A 19,152-nucleotide genomic window follows, 5' to 3' on the forward strand; every position below is an offset into this window, starting at 1 on the left:
TGGGGAAAGTAAAGACTGCACTCTAAAGAACTAAGGTCAGTTTTGCTTTGTTTTGGATCATAAAAGTCATCCTATATTTCACTTTCCATTTCTCATTTGGAAAAAGATTAGATCAGAGGGAAGAGTAATGAAAGGAATATAAATGTGACATCATAAACTGGTTGGAGGGCTTCCCTGGTGGCTCAAATGGTAAAGAATCTGCCTCCAGTGCAGACCACCTGGGTTCCATCCCTGGTCGGAAAATCCCTTGGAGAAGAGCATGGCAACCCACTCCAATATTCTTGCCTGGAGAATCCCATGGACAGAGAAGCCTGGTGGGCTGCAGTCCATGGAGTCGCAAAGAGCTGGACACAACTGACTGATTAACAAACTGGTTGAAACTGCAGGCTTTGATGATTTTGGTTACTTCACAAATTGTTTCGCTGTTACAGGTACAATTCCAAAAATCTGTGAAAATCTAAAGTTTTTTCATGTTTGACATCAAAACTCATTTGGCAGCCAAACCTGACTTCCCTAACAGACTACCTATAGTCTTCATTTATCTTAGTATTCATATATTTTGCTACAAAAGTGTTAATATATTTGATTACAAGTACTGCCCCAAGCTGTAATGGTGTATGAGTTACATAATATTTTATCATGTATGAAAAATTCCAAATTCTGAAACATCTGGTCCCAAGAGTCCCAGATAAGGGGTTATGAGCTATATTAACTTGCTGTAAGTAAAGTTCATAGTGAATATAAAGACAAATTTTGGATGGAACCTAGTGTTAGTATTGAGGGAATTTCTGTTGGAGACCCTGAGGAAGAAGGGTTTCTGCAAGTCGTCATTCCACTAGCATTTAGAGCTGGGGAGAATTAAAAATGCATTCTGACAGTGGTTAAAATGGTACAGAAGACTTTATTCAGGGCTATTGCAGCAGGGGCCAAGGCTGTGGTGACAGGGGCAAGAGAATGGGCTCAGCTCCAACTACAGTGAAGACAGCTGAGGATGTATAGTCATCAAGCAGAGTGGAAGTGGGTCATTGGTGGATGGAAAATTACTGAGAAGACACCAAGATAGGGGGATGCTTGCCATGCTGACTTAACAGGATTCTTGCTGGAGGCCAGCAGGGTGATTAGATTCTGAGAGTAGGGGAATTCTTTCCAAAGTGATGCAGCAGGAGTTTTACTAACAATGGACTAGTCAGGCTGAAGACAGGACCTAAGATACGAGGCCTGCTGAGAAAGAGGGCTCAGAAGAACCTGGCTCAACTTTGGTTAAGGAGAGTCTTTATCAGAAGCTAGGTACAGTCTCTGTGCACAGTTTACCACCTGTATTTCTAATATACAAACTGGCATCCTGAAGATATTGCCATAATTAAGAGTGTGTGTGCAAGTTCAGTCATGTCCAACTCTTCACAACCCCAGGGACTGTAGCCCACTAGGCTCCTCTGGGCACTGGTTCACCATCTGTATGGCAAGCAGGTGGGGCATGTATTTCAAGTAACATTTTGTCACCTTCTGAGTTAACAGCTGTAGGATGGCAGTTGGAAAAGGCAGAATATGAAGTGAATTGGGTGTGCCCTGATGCTTATAGCAAGAAGGTTTCACAAGAAGGAACTTAGTTTCCAAGCAGAGATGGAAGGGAACAGAGAAAAATCATGTATTAGGTACCTCACAACATTAGACAAGCTAATTGCTTCTGTACCCTGAATGGCAGAAGTTCAGCACTGTTTTATTTTTGAGGTGTGGGAGGTAGAAGGGGAAGCCCAGTTAAGGTTTCTCTGCCAAATGTTAGGCAGACAACGGAACCCGGCCTTGCAGTGGTACCTGGATGCTGCAGTCCCAGCCCTGTTTTCAGTTGGTTTCACAGTAGCCTCCATTAGAGGAGGCAGGGTCCATTCAGAGAGGCAGGGTCCTGTGAGGAAGGAAAGCAGGCCCGCTTTGGAGAGTTTGGTCTAGAAAAGAGCGTGATTGTGATTCCCAGCATATGGAACTGAAGCATATAGACAAGAAGTCTATTTCTGAGGGAACTGTACCGCCCAAGAAATGTGAGCTTGGCCTTCAAACAATGGGCACCAAACTCACACCAGCGATAAGTGGACTGTTTTCATAACATTAACCTGTGCAGGGAATACCCCCAAACTCTGAGAGTCCCAGGAAGGGGATTGGGGCGGGGGGGGGGGGGGGGCGCGGGGATGGATAACAAATAACTTTCCAGCTAGGGGGAGCCATGGAGAGCAAGCAATAAGCGAAGTCCCTTGCCAGAGATTACACTCAGGTCTAATCAAGGAACTTTGTCCACTATGAGACAGAATCTTCCAGGGTATTCCACAGTGACTTTGATGTGTTTCTCTTTGTTCCATTTTCCAAATTGAGAGTTATTTGGGTATCCTATCCCCACTACACCATTATAAACGGACAGAGCAAATACAGTAAGTCCCTTACGTATGAATGAGTTCCCTTCCAAGAGCAAGTTGCTAAGTCCAACTTGTTCATAACTTCAAAGTTAGCCTATGTACCCAATTAACACAATCTGCTATGTATCACAGCTTTTACACTTGCTTCCTGGGCTTGAAATGAAGATGCTGTAGTACTGTATATAGTAAAGCACACAAAAACACAACTGCTTATAGAGGGTACATGCAGGTGACAATATGCGCTAGACACATGAACTTAAGTGACTGGACACACACAGGCACGTTCGCGTCTTTGAAGGTTCTTATGCAGGGGAGTCATATAATCTGTCATCAGTTGAAAGGTGGTCAGACTATGAGGAGTCACATCTACAACTGACAGACCTTGATAGAGACCCTGGATTTTGCACTGCATCAGAACTGGACAAGGAGAGGCTAAGTATGTTCTGTGTATGGGAAGAAGGTTGGGCACAGATACTTCATAGCACGAGAAGAGGGCTGTGGCTAAGGCTGCTACCACCTTATCCTCTATCTGCTTCCATAATAAAGTTGTAGCTGGAATACGGCTTCCAGCAGGGGTTACATTTTTCAGCAACTAGGTTTAAGTAATTCCCACACCCTAAACCCTTTGGAATGTGATAAGACATGAGCCCATTTCCAGGCAGGCCCAGCCCATAAAACCCTGCAAGTTTTCACCAGGCACTTTCTGCTGCAAATCTGAATAGAGAAAACGAATGTGACTTGGAAGCCATGGCTGAAAATGGCAGAGAAATCCCCAGCTCATAAAGCCTTCTAGTTTATAATGCTCACCTCAGAACCATTAGCTGGAAGAGAAAACTTCCATATATTTAATCACTGTGTTTCTTGTTAAAAGAGGTTAGCCTGTTACTGCTACTGCTAAGTCACTTCAGTCGTGTCCGACTCTGTGTGACCCCATAGACGGCAGCCCACCAGGCTCCCCCGTCCCTGGGATTCTCCGGGCAAGAACAATGGAGTGGGTTGCCATTTCCTTCTCCAATGCATGAAAGTGAAAAATGAAAGGGAAGTCGCTCAGTCGTGTCCGACTCTTCGCGACCCCATAGACCACAGCCTACCAGGCTCCTCTGTCCATGTGATTTTCCAGGCAAGAGGACTGGAGTGGGGTGCCATCGCCTTCTCCAGAGGTTAGCCTAACCTAACCTAAAAAATGACAACCACCTTTCTCCTAGCAATCTTGGATCCTTCTCTTTGAATTCTTTGCTTTTCTTTTTTAAATTAATGTATATCATTTTTTAAATATAGTATTCCCTTAAACATCCAGTAACTGATACTTAAGTAATTCTGTGGCTTGGAACAACCCTGAATATACCACACCACACCACTATATGTATCCCAGTTACTTAGGCAACTATATCAAAACACACGCAGTTTTTGAAACAGTTTTTATTAAACAGCAAAGCGTAACTGCAACACAATTTTAAATGTTTGAAAATTAGGTCACAAAGAGATGCAAAATGTTTGCAGTATGACTATTATATATTCATACAGCTAAAGTCATCAAATCTTACACCAATACAAACATAAGATTATTCCATGATTAGCCTAAATTTAATAACTATAAACTATATTAGTGGATTTCTTTTCCTATTTAACATTTTAATTAACAACTACTCATTTCCTTACCAAATGGAACCTACTAAATTTTAAAAAACGGTTAAATGACTAAAATTCTGCAATCCAATAGTTGGGTTTGCAGAAACTTCTGGGAGAAGTAGATAAAATACTGAGAAAGCATCAATTAGTTTACATGTAAAACTCTCCCATCTTATTCATGACTCTGATACTAATCCACTCTTAATGGACTTTGCAAAGTTGATCTGCTGGTACTACCAATAAACCTGAGACCAAACTCTATTCTCTTCCAGGTGTGGTTTACATAAGGTTAGCCAAACTTAATCCATTTTTAAAATATTCCTTCCAAAATCCAAGCTGTGCCAGAGAGAACATAAATCTGGGGTAGAAACATTTGGAGTTGGTTACAGGTACTTACGAAGTGCTTTTCCCACCCTATTTCTATTTTTCCTCAAAATTTTCTACTTGAAACACACACACAACCAGAACTCATCTTTTCAGATACCAAGTGGGTTATTTTGTGCAAAGGAAGTTTTTAATAACAAATCTTCCCCATACCATAATTCAAAGAAAAACCTTCATTTTTATAGCCTCCATTTTCAATTAATGTAAGAGAAACCTACTATCCTTACTACTAAACATAATAAATAAGCCCTAACTGAGAAAGTAGCTTATTTTGGTTAAGTTTCAACAGTTAGAGTTCAGGCTACTCTCCTAGATAATTAGCTACTGAAATTACTTTTTACAAACGTAACCAATTTTTTCCTTAGGAGAAGGAAAAACAGGAAGAAAGCAAATGGAAAAGAGGCACACAATGGTAGACAGGGTACATAAAGCTGTGCATTCAGTACATGATTTTGGTTACTTTTTCACAACACGGTAGTTATTTGCTTGTATCTCTATGCCTATAATATAAGACAATGCTAACCCTACAAATCAAATTTGATAAAACATTCATTTTCAAGTTTCATAAATATATGCATTTCTAATTATAAAGTCTCTACATTTGCACATTTTCATAGACTAACATAATACACAAACTCATGGAAGTCTTCTGTTATGCTCTTAATTTTGCCTAGATCTGACATTATCTTCATAAATACTCAGTGAAGCCACAAACAAAAGTACTGTAACTTTTGGAATCTATCCAAGTTTTAAAGAAAAAAAAAGATCAGCAGCAATTCCGTAAGACATAAGAGATATCAATCCCTTATTTTCTTTTGCTTTTTGTGTCAGTTGTTTGAAAAACACTAGAAGCTGACATGAGGTTTTCTATATATTGTCCGAGAACTTGGTTTTCTGATTTTAGCTTCAGATTTTCTTCCTTAACTGCATCTACTCTTGCAGACAGATCTATATCAAAAATTAAAAAGTGCATTATCAATAAAGTGATGACAATGACTCCATATTACATAATGCTTATGAAGATTTACTCTTAAATACCACAGTCCTTGAGTTTTCTGTTTTTAAATTCAGTCTAGAAGTTATGTAAACAAAGTAAGCTGAGTACAAATCAAGAGCCAAAATTCCTAAAAAGAGATTTCACATTAGGTTAAATGTTATACTTTGCAAACAGCATTTTTGTTAAGTAGTTAATTCTTAAAATGGTTATTTTTTAAAAATATTGTTTTTAAAATGTGAAGTTTGGTTCATATCTTAGCATCATAAAACCATAATTCTTTACTAGAAGTGTTTAAGAAAATGTAGTAGGTGAACATAACTAAATTTACATACTGGATATAGGTCGTCAGTTTCCAAGCAATTCATCATTTTCTATTTTTGTATTAGCAAGAAATTCAAAAGAGCGGGCCTTGACGATGAAGAGATACTACGTCTGTTCAGTCACTGAGCAGCTAAGTTACTCAATGCCTTCTAGTAGACAAGCACTTTTCTAGTGGCGATAGTAACAAAAAATGCCCCTGCCCTTACAGAGCTGACACTGTAGTGTGCATGTGAGCACAGGTGCATTTAGGGGGCTCAGGAGAAAAAGCAAGAAGGATAAGGATCATAGGAAGCAAAGGGAAGTAGTCCTTCTATACAGTGTAGCCAAGGACAGCTGTTCTGATTAAGGAAATTTCACCAGAGACCTAAAGGAAGTGAGGGAACAAGTCACACAGATATGCAAATGACTAAGGGTTGAGTCAAACACAGGGAAACAGCAACTGCTAAGACCCTGAGGAGAGGCAAGGAGGCTGGAGAGTCTGAGGTAGGATGACTGAGTCAAGAGTGTGACAGGACTCTGAGGTAAAAGGGAAATAAGAGACTTCCAGAAAGGGACTCGGTTTTCATTACCTGTGAGAAGGGAAGCCACTGGAGTGACATGATCTGCTCAACCTGATTTTAAAAAACCACCAACTAGTAAATTTATCCAAAACAAAAAGATATTTTGGTGGTGCAACTGACTTTATAGAAGACATTTAGAAAATGAAAAGACTCGGGTAAGTTCCCTTATAATCTCTGAAGCTAATACACTGTTTTTGCTTTCATTTAAACTTTATTAAAGTGGACTTAATAATACCAAGCAGGGACTTAAACGGGGTGCTCCTATTATGTTAGACCTTAAAGAGGGAAGCACAAGAACACTATTTGAGTTCCTTACTGAGACAGAACTGTGTTTTAAAAATCACCAGTCAAAGTTATAGGCAGGAGAAACAAACCATTGAAGTAAACTTTGAAGTTTATACATTTTAAAACTGGGCACAATTTCCAACATAAATGCTTACAATTTCAATACCTGGATGTTAGTCAAGAAAACTACAAAATGCAAACTAACCTTCAAGTGTGTGTTGGAGTTCCAACACTTGATTAATAAGTCGTGTTTTTTCCTCCAGTTCCACCTGATTTTCAGCATCAACTGCTGTAATGAAAAGGTTCAGGTTTACTATTATTAACTACCATTTGTTTAGTATAGCACATAAAAGATCTGCAAAATGTTTTACATTTATTATCTTCCTTGACTTATACAAAACCCTGTAAAATAAAAGATGGATCCTACATCACAGATGACACCACCAAAGTGAAAGTAAAGTGCTTTACCAACATCTTACAGTTAAAGAATGGCAAGAAAGTGAAAGTGAAGTCGCTCAGTCGTGTCCGACTCTGTGCAACCCTGTGGACTGGAGCCCACCAGGCTCCTCTGTCCATGGGATTCTCCAGGCAAGAACACTGGAGTGGGATGCCATTTCCTTCTCCAGGGGATCTTCCCGACCCAGAGATCGAACCCGGGTCTCCTACATTGCAGGCAGACACTTTATCCTCTGAGCCACCAGGGAAGCCCTAAAGAATGGAAGCTGCCTTAAATTCTTTCTAGAACTAGATAGGATTATAAGTAAGTACAAGTGGCCAAGATCCAAGCCTTCCTTCTAAACACTGCTTCTCTGCTCCTTCCATTTCTTAACAAAGCAATGTGTCCGCCACAAAACATATAAAAAGGAAAACGAAGAACATACCATCCATGTCAGCATTCATCATCTTCGGTAACAAACTTCTGCGCCTTGGATACAAAATTCTTGATGAATGGTCTGCATTAAGAAAAAGAAACATAGATATCACTCAGTCCAAAACAGATATTAAATCTCCTTTACACATAGTATTATTAAAGAATTAACTAAATACAAATGGAATAAAAATAACGTTTGATAAAACTACCCCAAGTCTTCCCACTTAGCCAGCATTAGGGCTGTTCTCCCGCATATCCTTTACACATGGTTTTAATTCTCTGGTTCTTTGTACTTCAGAGAAAGTTTTAGGTGAGACATGTAGATGGGTATAGATGCACACACACACACACACACACACACACACACACACACACACAAGATGACCCTTCAACAAGGTTTTAAACCATGTGGGTCCACTTACACTCAGATTTTTTTCAATGAACACTATTACAGAACTACTCGACCTGCAGTTGATTCAATCTGCAGATGTGGAATTGGATATACAAAGGGTTGACTATAAAGTTGTATGTGGATTTTCAATTGTGCAGAGGGTCAGCACCCCTGATCTCCTTGTTGTTGAAGGGTCAACTGAATAAAAATGTATGTATACACACACACACGTCTGCTGATACATATATCCAAATAGACTGATCACAAAAATTTTTCTCAAAAATTCTGTAAGTTATTCAATCCTTTATAGTATTTGAAGACCATGCAAATTACTCCTCTCCATTTAATCAAAGTGTCTTCTTAATTGAAGAGGAAGGGTGTTAGCAGTGAAAACATTATTTGGCCCTTGCCCAAGAGAAGAAGAGCACTTTCATACCGCTTCAAGTACTTGTCTGGGAGGGACGACAGAGGTAACAGTCAAAAGCAAAAGTAAGTGACTTTGGGACTACTCAGCAACAGCCATCAACTTGGCTATTTCCCCTGTTATATAATACAGGTATCCCCAGGGTTTTTTAAGTTTTACTTAATGCCAGTGTACTACATTAGGACCTGGTTTTGCTAAACAAAAAAAAATCTGCGAGGGTTTTCGCTTTCATGAAAAAAGGCAAAAAGCAAAAAACGCCTTCAGTGTTTGTTTAGCAATAGGGTGTTAGAAACAGCGCTCACAGTGAGCAGTGAGTCATACCACCAAGCTCCTGCCCCGAGAACTACATTCAGCATCTCAGCATCAAGCTGCCATAGCTCTGAATTGTGTCTGTGAGCATCTGTCCTTCCTATTTTGTGCATCTGTTAGCAAGGTATGTCCTAAGACAACTGTTTCATCACTTTATGCCATTTCAGCTTCTAAGAGGTAGGAATGGTCTCCTTTCAGAGAGTAGGGAGAAACCTGTATATTAAATGCTCCAAATATCTAATATTCAGTCTTTTAAAAAATACACCTGAAATAGGATTTTCATGACAGCTGAGAAGATACACAAGTCAAAGCAACAGATAAACACAAAATCAATGCACTCGATTTTAAAGTCAGATCTACTATAGGGATGGGTTATACTTCTTTTGCCTCTGTTTTCATCTAATACTAAAACCAAAAAGTCTTCCATAAAAGCAAAGTGTTCCAGACTGATTAATGTAGTAGGTAAGGAAAAGCAGCCCATTTCTGAAATTACGGCACCATATAATCCAAACAATCAAAAAATCTACGCATGGCTCATCAACAGCTTGACTTTGTCTGAAAAAATTTAATAAGGCAGTAAAATGGGGGGGAGGGGATTTATTAAAGGAAAAATTATTCTCAGAAAAGCACATCAAGATTGGGGAGGAAGAAGAGCACAAAATCAGGGCATGAGGACAGTGCTACAGGATGTGTCATGTAACCCGAGAGAGCAGTGCTCATGCCACAGTCCGTGTAAGACTGCCCTGGGGGCTGGACAGTGCAAAACCTGCCCAACTGTGCGTAGCATCCCTGTGCAAAACGGCATTCCCCTTCAGTAAAGCAGACCAGAGCACTACCAGCTGTCTCTACATGACAACAACAAAAAGACAAGTAGCCCATTTTTCTTACTGTGATGTGATCAAATAGGTGGGTCTCAAAACACTACTAGGATATATTCTAAGTCTTTCAGGAAATTTAGAGTAATAAACAGATTTATTGTATATATGGGATCAAAAGAGTTGTTGAGCTCTTCATAGCAAAGTATTTCAGCCATGGATTTTATTTCCTTCAAAACAGGACCAATCCTCAAACTTTGCAATGCCTGAATTAGCACAGTAGTATGTCCTAATATGCTCTCAACACAAGATTGACTTTTTCAACCATAAAATTCTTTTTCTCAGTCTATAGTTACCATCATATCAATCATCTACATCAAGTGTGCTCTTAAAAGAGTTCATTTTCAACTCCTGCTCGTACACATAAATCCAAATCTGACATGAAAAGAGAGACTCCACACCAAAGTATCTCAAGTGTGGGAACACTGAAATAAACATGAGGTGCTAAGGCTGGTCTGTTCATCCAAAATGTACCTTAGCTCTCCACAATGGATACAATTGTCTGGGATTCCTCAATTGCTACCTAAGCTGAGGTCAGATCTCATAAAACTTTTTCAAAAGTCACAGTAAATTTTGGTGCCTATCTTTACCTAACCTTGGTCAGTAGAAGAGATCTAGAATTATTTTGATAATTAAGTCCAGGGAGCAGAAGTATGGAGGGAACGAGGATCTAGAAACGTGGCAAGTATTAGTATAGGCCCATTTTCCATACCCACACAGTCAGCTGTGACCAAAGGCTATCATCTTACCAAATACACCTCTACTTTCTTTACTGGCACGGCCAACAGGACCATAACATCCTCTCCATAAGAAGCAATTTGCGTGAATGCTAAGTCCCTTCAGTCATGTCTGACTCTGTGCAACCCTATCTGTCCATGGGATTCTCCAGGCAAGAATATGGGAGTGGGTTGCCATGCCCTCCTCCAGGGAATCTGACCCATGGATCAAACACACATCTCTTGTGCCTTCTGCATTGGCACATGGGTTCTTTACCACTAGTGCCACCTGGTAAGCTAAAGAGGCAGTTTAGCACAGTGATTAAGAGCATGGATTTAGACAGTTACTGTTGTTCAGTCACCCAGTAGTGTTACAGACTCTTGGCGACCCCATGGACTGCAGCACGCCAGGCCTCCCTGTTCCTCACCATCTCCCCAAGTGTGCCCAAGCTCATGGCCATTGCATTGGTGATGCCATCCAGCCATCTCATCTTCTAACACCCTCTTCTCCTTCTGTCCTGTAAGTCCCCACTGGATTTAGATTATAGTGATAGTGAAGTTGCTCAGTCGTGTCTGACTCTTTGTGATCCTGTGGACTGTAGCCTACCAGGCTTCTCCGTCCATGGGATTCTCCAGGTAAGCATACTGGGGTGGGTTACCATTTCCTTCTCCAGGGGATCGTCCCGACCCAGGGATCAAACCCAGGTGTCCCACATTGGAGGCAGACGATTTAACCTATGAGCCACCAGGGAAGCCCGAATTTGGATTCAAATCCCACCTCTCCTATTTATAAGATCTGGAACCTTAGCTAAACATCTCAGTCTCAGGTTCTTCATCTGTAAAATGAGGTTAAAAACAGTATGTACCTCACGGTTTTGTTGTGAGAATTTCCTGAGTTGATATATTTAATGTGGGTGTTGTTGCAGTCACTATATATACAGCCACCTGGGGAGCCCAATATATAATGTGACTGCACAATACTCAATAATGTCAGCTACTGTCCTCTTCATCATAGGGGACAGGAATGCCAAATGAGGAAGTCAAGAAACCTGGAGTAACAGGCAAATTTGGCCTTGGAGGACAGAATGAAACAAGGCAAAGGCCAACAGAGTTTTGCCAAGAGCATGCACTGGTCATAGCAAACACCCTCTTCCAACAACACAAGAGAAGACTCTACACATGGGACATCACCAGATGGTCAATACCAAAATCAGATTGACTATATTCTTTGCAGCCAAAGATGGAGAAGTTCAGTCAGCAAAAACAAGACTGGGAGCTGACTGTGGCTCAGATCATAAACTCCTTATTGCCAAATTCAGACTTAAACTGAAGAAAGTATGGAAAACCACTAGACCATTCAGTGAAGTAAAGTCGCTCAGTCATGTCTGACTCTTTGCGACCGCATGGACTGTAGCCTATCAAGCTTCTCTTCTCCATCCATGGGATGTTTCAGGCAAGAGTGCTGGAGTGGATTGCCATTTCCTTCTCCAGGGGATCCTCCCAACCCAGGAATCGAACCCAGTCCTCTCGCATTGCAGGCAGACGCCTCACTCTCTGAGCCACCAGGGAAGCTTCCAAAGAACACTTAAGGCCATTAAAAAGATAAAGAGAAAAAGGTTAGCAACCCCATGGACTGTAGCAAATCAGGCTCCTCCATCCATGGGATTTTCCAGGCAAGAGTGCTGGAGTGGATTGCCATTTCCTTCTCTAAGACCATTCAGGTATGACCTAAATCAAATCCCTTACGATTATACAGTAGAAGTGACAAATAGATTCCAGGGATTAGATCTGATAGAGTGCCTGAAGAACTATGGACGGAGGTTCGTGATATTGTACAGGAGGCAGGGAGCAAGACCATTCCCAAGGAAAAGGAATGCAAAATGGTTGTCTGAGGAAGCCTTACAAATGGCTGTGAATAGAAGACAAGTGAAAGGCAAAGGAGAAAAGGAAAGATATACCCATGTGAATGCAGAGTTCCAAAGAACAGCAAGGAGAAATGAGAAAGCCTTCCTCAGCCATCAATCCAAAGAAATAGAGGAAAACAATAGAATGGGAAAGTCTAGAGATCTCTTTAAGAAAATTAGAGATACTAAGGGAACATTTCATGCAAAGATGGACACAATAAAGGACAGAAATGGTAGGGACCTAACAGAAGCAGAAGATATTAAGAGAAGGTGGCAAGAATACACAGAAGAACTGTACAAAAAAAATCTTCATGACCCAGATAATCACGATAGTATGATCAATCACCTAGAGCCAGACATCCTGGAATGTTAAGTCAAGTGGGCCTTAGGAAGCATCACTACGAACAAAGCTAGTGGAGGTGATGGAACTCCAGTTGAGCTATTTCAAATCCTAAAAGATGATGCTGTGAAAGTGCTGCACTGAATATGTCAGTAAATTTGGAAAACTCAGCAGTGGCCACAGGACTGGAAAAGGTCCGTTTTCATCCCAATCCCAAAAAAAGGTAATGCCAAAGAATATTCAAACTATTGCATAATTGCACTCATCTCACACGCTAGTAAAGTAATGCTCAAAATTCTCCAAGCCAGGCTTCAACAGTACATGAACCATGAACTTCCAGATGGTCAAGCTGGATTTAGAAAAGGCAGAGGAACCAGAGATCAAATTGCCAATATCTGCTGGATCATCGAAAAAGCAAGAGAGTTCCAGAAAAACATCTACATCTGCTTTATTGACTATGCCAAAGCCTTTAACTGTGTGGACCACAACAAACTCTGAGAAATTCTTTAAGAGATCGGAATAAAAGACCACCTGACCTGCCTCTTGAGAAATCTGTATGCAGGTCAGGAAGCAACAGCACTGGACATAGAACAACAGACTGGTTCCAAATAGGGAAAGGAGTATGTCAAGGCTATATACTGTCACCCTACTTATTTAACTTATATGCAGAGTACATCATGAGACACGCTGGGCTGGATGAAGCACAAGCTGGAATCAAGATTGCCAGAAGAAATATCAATAACCTCAGATATGCAGATGACACCACTCTTACGACAGAAAGTAAAGAACTAAAGAGCCTCTTGATGAAAGTGAAAGAGGAGACTGAAAAAGTTGGCTTAAAATTCAACATTCAGAAAACTAAGACTATGGCATCCGGTCCCATCACTTCATGGCAAATAGATGGGGAAAGAGCGGAAACAGTGACAGACTTTATTTTGGCTCCAAAAATCACTGCAGTTGGTGACTGCAGCCATGAAATTAAAAGACGCTTGCTTCTTGGAAGAAAAGTTATGAAAAACCTAGACAGCTATTAAAAGCAGAGACATTACTTTGCCAACAAGGCTATGGTTTGTCCAGTGGTCACGTATGGATGTGAGAGTTGGACTATAAAGCTGAGAGCCAAAGAATTGATGCTTTTGAACTGTGGTTTTGGAGAAGACTCTTTAAGAGTCCCTTGGACTGCAAGGAGATCCAACCAGTCCATCTTAAAGGAAATCAGTCCTGAATGTTCACTGGAAGGACTGATGCTGACGCTGAAACTCCAATACTTGGCTACTTAATGCGAAAAGCTGACTCATTTGAAAAGACCCTGATGTTGGGAAAGATTGAAGGCAGGAGGAGAAGGGGGCAACAGAGGATGAGATAGTCAGATGGCATCACCAACTTGATGGACATGAGTTTGAGCAAGCTCTGGGAGCTGGTGATGGGACTGGGAGGCCTGGAGTGCTGCAGTCCATGGGGTCACAAAGAGTCTGACGCGACTGAGCGACTGAACTCAACTGTATTGTCTCTGCCTTTAGCTCTAATACAAGTCACAAAAAGAATTTTAGAAAAAAAATCTAAAATCTAAATCTCATTTTCACAAATACGCCAGGGCCAAGATGATAATAGCTTACCCAAGATCATAATAGTAGTTACACAGAGCCAAGACTACATATAGTGAACATCCCAGTCTAGTTGGAATCACCACATCACCACTGGTATTCTCACATCTGAGACCTGAGCTTTTGAGACTTTTCTCTGATATCCACAACCACTCCCTTTTCTACATCTAACACTGATTTTCATCATCTATGATCCATTTATTAATGAACTAGTAAGACTACTAAAAGTAACTGTGTTTTAATATACTAAATGTTTTACACATATTATTAGTTCATCAAATCAACAGGACATGGCAATTTATAAATGTGGACACAATCTCAGGAAGGCTACGTATTTTGTCTTAGATTTCACAGCCAAAGTCTGTATCAAGAATTTGAACTCAGATCTAACTATAAAATCCCTGCACTACACAACAGAAGGCACTTTAACATGACCTTAATCTAAATTTGCAAAACATTTTACAACCCTTGATGTCAAATTTTCTTGCTATTTCTGCTATCTAAAAACCTAAATGTAAGTTCCATACCCTTCAAGTGGCATCGACTTTCAACAAAGTTTTTTCAGGTACCTTCAAATTCTGACTTGTTCTGGTTAAATAAATCCAATTTTAAATTCTGCAAAAGGGATTGAGTGCCCAAACAAGGATTTGCTCATAAACGGATCCCCAGAGTGGCTAGCTATACTGGCTTTAATCAATGAATGAGTACAGGCACAGAATATAAAAGCATAGCTTTGGATTCTCAGGTACAGATTCAGCGCTGGAAACATAGCATCTGCCCTTAATATTGTTACGTCATAGTACCAGAATCGATGCATTAAACAACAAAACCCTGTCTTTCAGGGACGTCTCTTGTTTCTCCTCCAATCCTAATTCCCCTAGATGTGTCTATGAGGACCTTGAGAGATGCTCAGTGAGAAACTAACCCGAGAGCGTCTTTCAGAGCCTGAACAGATGCCGCCAATCCTGGTTTTACCGCTCACTTGCCTCCCTCCCCGCCTGGGCGTCCTCTCCCCCCATCTCCGAGTTCTCCGCAGGTCCAGGCGTGCCAGGCCCCATCCCACCCGAACACAGTCCCATTTCAGGGCTGGGCAGAGTCCTGAGACTCCGGAGCGGAGGGGACAAGGCGACAGGAAGTCCGCGCGAAGGACCGCCAGCGACCCTCCACAAAGGAACCTCTGGGCCCAATACCGAGAGGGTGAGAAAGAGAGGTTGCGCAGGAGTTCTCCGGGGAGCCAGGCCTCGGCCGCCCACCAAATGCCCAGGTGCGCCGGCCGGCGTCCAGCCCACCCCGCCCTCCAGGCTCTCAGCAGTATCGAGGCCGCAATTCCAGCCGCCCGAGGCCGGGCCCTTCGAGGTCCACGACTACCCTCACCTGCCTTCTGAGGCGCCGGCAGGGGGAGGGTTCCGTAGGACGCCTCAGGCCTGGACACTTGGACCAACTGGCACCGGCAGCCCCGCCCTATCCGCCCGCAGAGCGTGCGCCGAGACAGGAGTCCCGCCCTGCCGGCCCTGTTGCCAGCCAATCACCACTCAAGAAAACACGCCTGCGCATTAGCTTCCCGACGCCCCAATCGTCCTATCCCAAAGCCTCAGGATCCACCTTTTGCCCTAACAAAAGGACAGTGGTATCCAATCAGAGTTGAGATCGTTGTAGGCGGGTCCGGGAAGAGCAAAAGCCAATGACAGTACATTAGCTAAACTAAGCGTGTGAAAGCCTGGCCGGTAGAGGCAGCTTCTCAAGTCTCAGCAGGTCCCTGAAAATCTGGGTCAAGAAATCTGTGGAAAATTCTGACAGCTGTCAGGAAGGAGGTCGGTAGAACTGAACTCTGCGCCAGAGAGAGAAATCCTTCAAGTTTAAGACAAGGGCATGTGTGGACATAATAGCAGAGAAAGTATGGTGGTTTTCAATTCTAAAAGCAGACTTTGCCATATTTTTAATTTTCCAAATCGGAAAGCTCTTTAAGTGTAACTCTAATGGATAGTTCATCTTCATATCTTCCTCCTATTTAAAATCCGTTAGTGTTCCCGACCACTTTATAATATTTTATTTTATTTTATTTACAGTAAGAGAATATTTTATTTTTTAGTAATATTTTAGAATTGAGAAAATACCTTAATACTACTTTGGTATAGAGCACTTTTGCTCACTTTATAATATTTGATCCAGCAACCCACAGAAAGAAGCTTAAGAGTAATGTCCTGCTCAAGGTCATAGACACAGTGTGAAATGCTGTGTGCGGGCCTTTGGGATGTAATGTTACTGACTTGATACCAATCACACATACCCAGCACGTGACACAAAGCAGCATCCTGTTTTGTCGTTGTTATTGTTTTCCCAGTTCAAATGTGTTTATTGTTTAATTTTTTATTTTTTCTTAAGTTATGAATGAAAGTATGATAACACATTTACAGGACACTGGGAAAATACAGAACAAAGTAACATATAGTCCACTATATGTTACAATGATTTTTTTAAGTAGATGAATTAAAATTTTGGAGTTGGAGTTTCAATATCAAACTCTCAAAAGTTAACAGTGAATAGACAGAAAAGTAGAAGGATATAGTAGGCCTGAAAAGCACTATGAACCAATTAAACATAATGAAGATTTATACAATTTTCACACAACCGTAGGATACAAATTCTGTTTGAGTTCCCATAGACTAAAAACCATATCCTGCTTGTTTTTAACATTTGTTATTGTTTTGGCTTTGACACTTTCTCCTGAGTTGTAGAAGTGAGCCTTACATCTACTTGGTTTTTTAACTTTTTACTTCTAGCACAGTTTGCTGACCTTCAGCCTTACTTCCTTTAAGGAATATATAAAAAAAATTTCCATTCAGTGTTTGAGAACTATACCTTCCACTGGAACTAAGATGGACACCATGAGGAAAATTTACTAGACTTCAATGCAGGAACTAAGTAAATGGGAAATAAGAAAGGTACAACATAAGTCTAATAGTGTCAAAATGAGAGTCTAGAGAGGATGTTTGTGGGCAGCATTCAAAGAATAATAACTAAGAATTTTTCCAGGTTATGGAGTAGTTGAGTTAGATTCAAGAACACTTATTCTTGAACAGGAATTCCATACCTGGATACATCATGGTGAAACTGCAGAACACCAAAGACTAAGAGAACTGTTAAAAGCAGATGTCACCGCCCCCCAGATGAACAGGTTTGGGGGGGTGTTTTTTCTTTTGGTTTTAAATAGGGTAAAACATACATAAAAGATTTACCACATAAATAACTGTTTTAAAGTGTACAGTTCAGTAGTGCTAAGCATATTCTTGTGGTTGTGCAACCAATCCCCAGAACTTTATTCACCTTTCAAAACTGAGACTCTGTGCCCATTGAACAACAACTGCCCACTTCACCTCTACTGCTAGCCCCTAGCAACCATCACTCTTTCTGTCTCTATCAACTGACTATTTTAGGCACCTTATTTAAGTGGAATCATACAGTATTTGTCTTTTGTGACTAACCTATTTTTGCTTAGCATAACATCCTCAAAGTTTATCCATGTTGTACTTGTGTTAGAATTTCTTCTTCTTTAAGGTTGAATATTAGTTCATTGTATGTGTACCACATTTTATCCATTCATCCTTCAGTGGACACTTGAGTTGTTTATAACTTTTAGCTATTATGAATGCTGCTATGAATGCAATATATGCAAATATCTCTTTGATACTCTGCTTTCAGTTCTTTTGAGTATATAACCACAAGTGGACTTGTTAGATCATATTAAATTCTATTTTTAAAGCAACTTTTTAAAATGCAGTATTAACACAAAGACAGACATAAAGTTAGAAAGGCAAGTGCCTGTACCTGGAAGTTGGTATCCAATTAAAAGTGTTTGGTAAGGAAGAAATGTTAATGAAGTTGTGGGAAAAACTATTGTTTCCTCTTCTTCATAGTAAAATTGGCACAATAACTTTGTTAATGTGCCATAGAAAAGACAGATTATGGTGGTTTTAGTTAAACTGGCTATTCATATAAAAATATGAGATTAGATCCTGATTTCACACCGCAAATAAAATTGAATTACAAATGAAATAAATATGCAGTGTGAAGTAAATATGCATTCTGAACTTTTAGGAAAAAACAAGTATCTTTATGACATCACTGTAAGGAGGAATTTGTTCAACCAGACAAAACAGTACCGTTCGTTGGGAAAGATTTATTTATTTATTTATTTTTTCGTTGGGAAATATTTAAATTTTGATTGTTTTATACACAGACAGAAGACATTTTAAATAAAAAGCAAGCCACAGACTGAAAGAATAAAGTTCTGAAAATATAAAGAATCTCAACAAAGATAAAAAATGTAACTCATGTACACCTGTGGCTGATTCATGTCAATGTATGGCAAAACCAATACAGTATTGTAAAGCAAAATAAACTAAAAATAAAAATTAAAAAATGTATTCAAATAACATAAACAGGCAACTCACAAAAGAGGAAAACTTAGTGATCAGAAAGATTTTTTTAATGTTTACCTTCACTAGTACTGGGGAGACTGATATTAAAACAAGATAAAGGGATCAGTTCATTAAAAAGATACAAATCCTAACAGCTACAAAATGGCACTGAAGCAAAAACTGATAGAACTGAAATAAGAAACTAGCCCACAATAGTAATTGGAAAGTGCATGGCTTCCCTCTCTATAATTTGTAAAACAAATATACAGAAGATCTATAAGGATACAGATCCCGCCTGAAGCTTGCCTTCACATTAGACTCACCTGGAAATCTCCTAATGACTTCAAAGAACAAGAGTTATTAAATGCTACATCCCACCTTTATTAAAATTTTAGTCTTTAGGGTGGGATACTGGCACTAATACTTTTGGAATTTACAAAGGTAGTTTCAACAGAGTGGGATCTATTGATATAGAAGACCTGAATGAAAATTCTATCGATATATTTAACATATTTGACATTTCTAGAACATTCCACCCAATAACTAGAACACGTCTTCTTTTTAAATGCACATGGAATATTCACAAAAATGGACCATAAAACAACCTCAACAAAGTTTAAATGATTGAAGTCATGACAAAATATTTTCTCTGCCCCTAAAGAAATTAAACTAGAAATTAATAACAAAAAGGTATTTTTTAAAAACCCAAGTAATTGGAAATT

At 40.1% G+C, this 19,152-nt stretch overlaps 1 protein-coding gene across 4 annotated transcripts in view; it reads right to left on the reverse strand.

Moving 5' to 3' along the window:
- Positions 1 to 3,804: 3,804 nt before the first annotated feature.
- The window catches only part of SCOC (short coiled-coil protein), a 38,234-nt gene continuing 22,886 nt past the window's right edge, over positions 3,805 to 19,152 (reverse strand). Inside the window, exons 1-4 of one of the 4 annotated variants that reach the window (XM_040250474.1) lie at positions 15,391 to 15,473; positions 7,460 to 7,531; positions 6,784 to 6,867; positions 3,805 to 5,363 (exon numbers count right to left, since the gene is read on the reverse strand). In XM_040250474.1, the coding sequence (XP_040106408.1) occupies positions 5,221 to 5,363; positions 6,784 to 6,867; positions 7,460 to 7,481 (249 nt within the window). In that variant the 5' untranslated portion in view covers positions 7,482 to 7,531; positions 15,391 to 15,473 and the 3' untranslated portion in view covers positions 3,805 to 5,220. Of the gene's footprint in view, positions 5,364 to 6,783; positions 6,868 to 7,459; positions 7,532 to 14,937; positions 14,962 to 15,390; positions 15,474 to 19,152 lie in introns of those variants that run through there. The other 3 variants (XM_040250475.1, XM_040250472.1, XM_040250473.1) reach the window with 3 other exon arrangements.

The sequence above is a fragment of the Oryx dammah genome, unplaced genomic scaffold, assembly GCF_014754425.2.
Source record: "Oryx dammah isolate SB20612 unplaced genomic scaffold, SCBI_Odam_1.1 HiC_scaffold_12, whole genome shotgun sequence".
Taxonomy (NCBI): Eukaryota; Metazoa; Chordata; class Mammalia; order Artiodactyla; family Bovidae; genus Oryx; species Oryx dammah.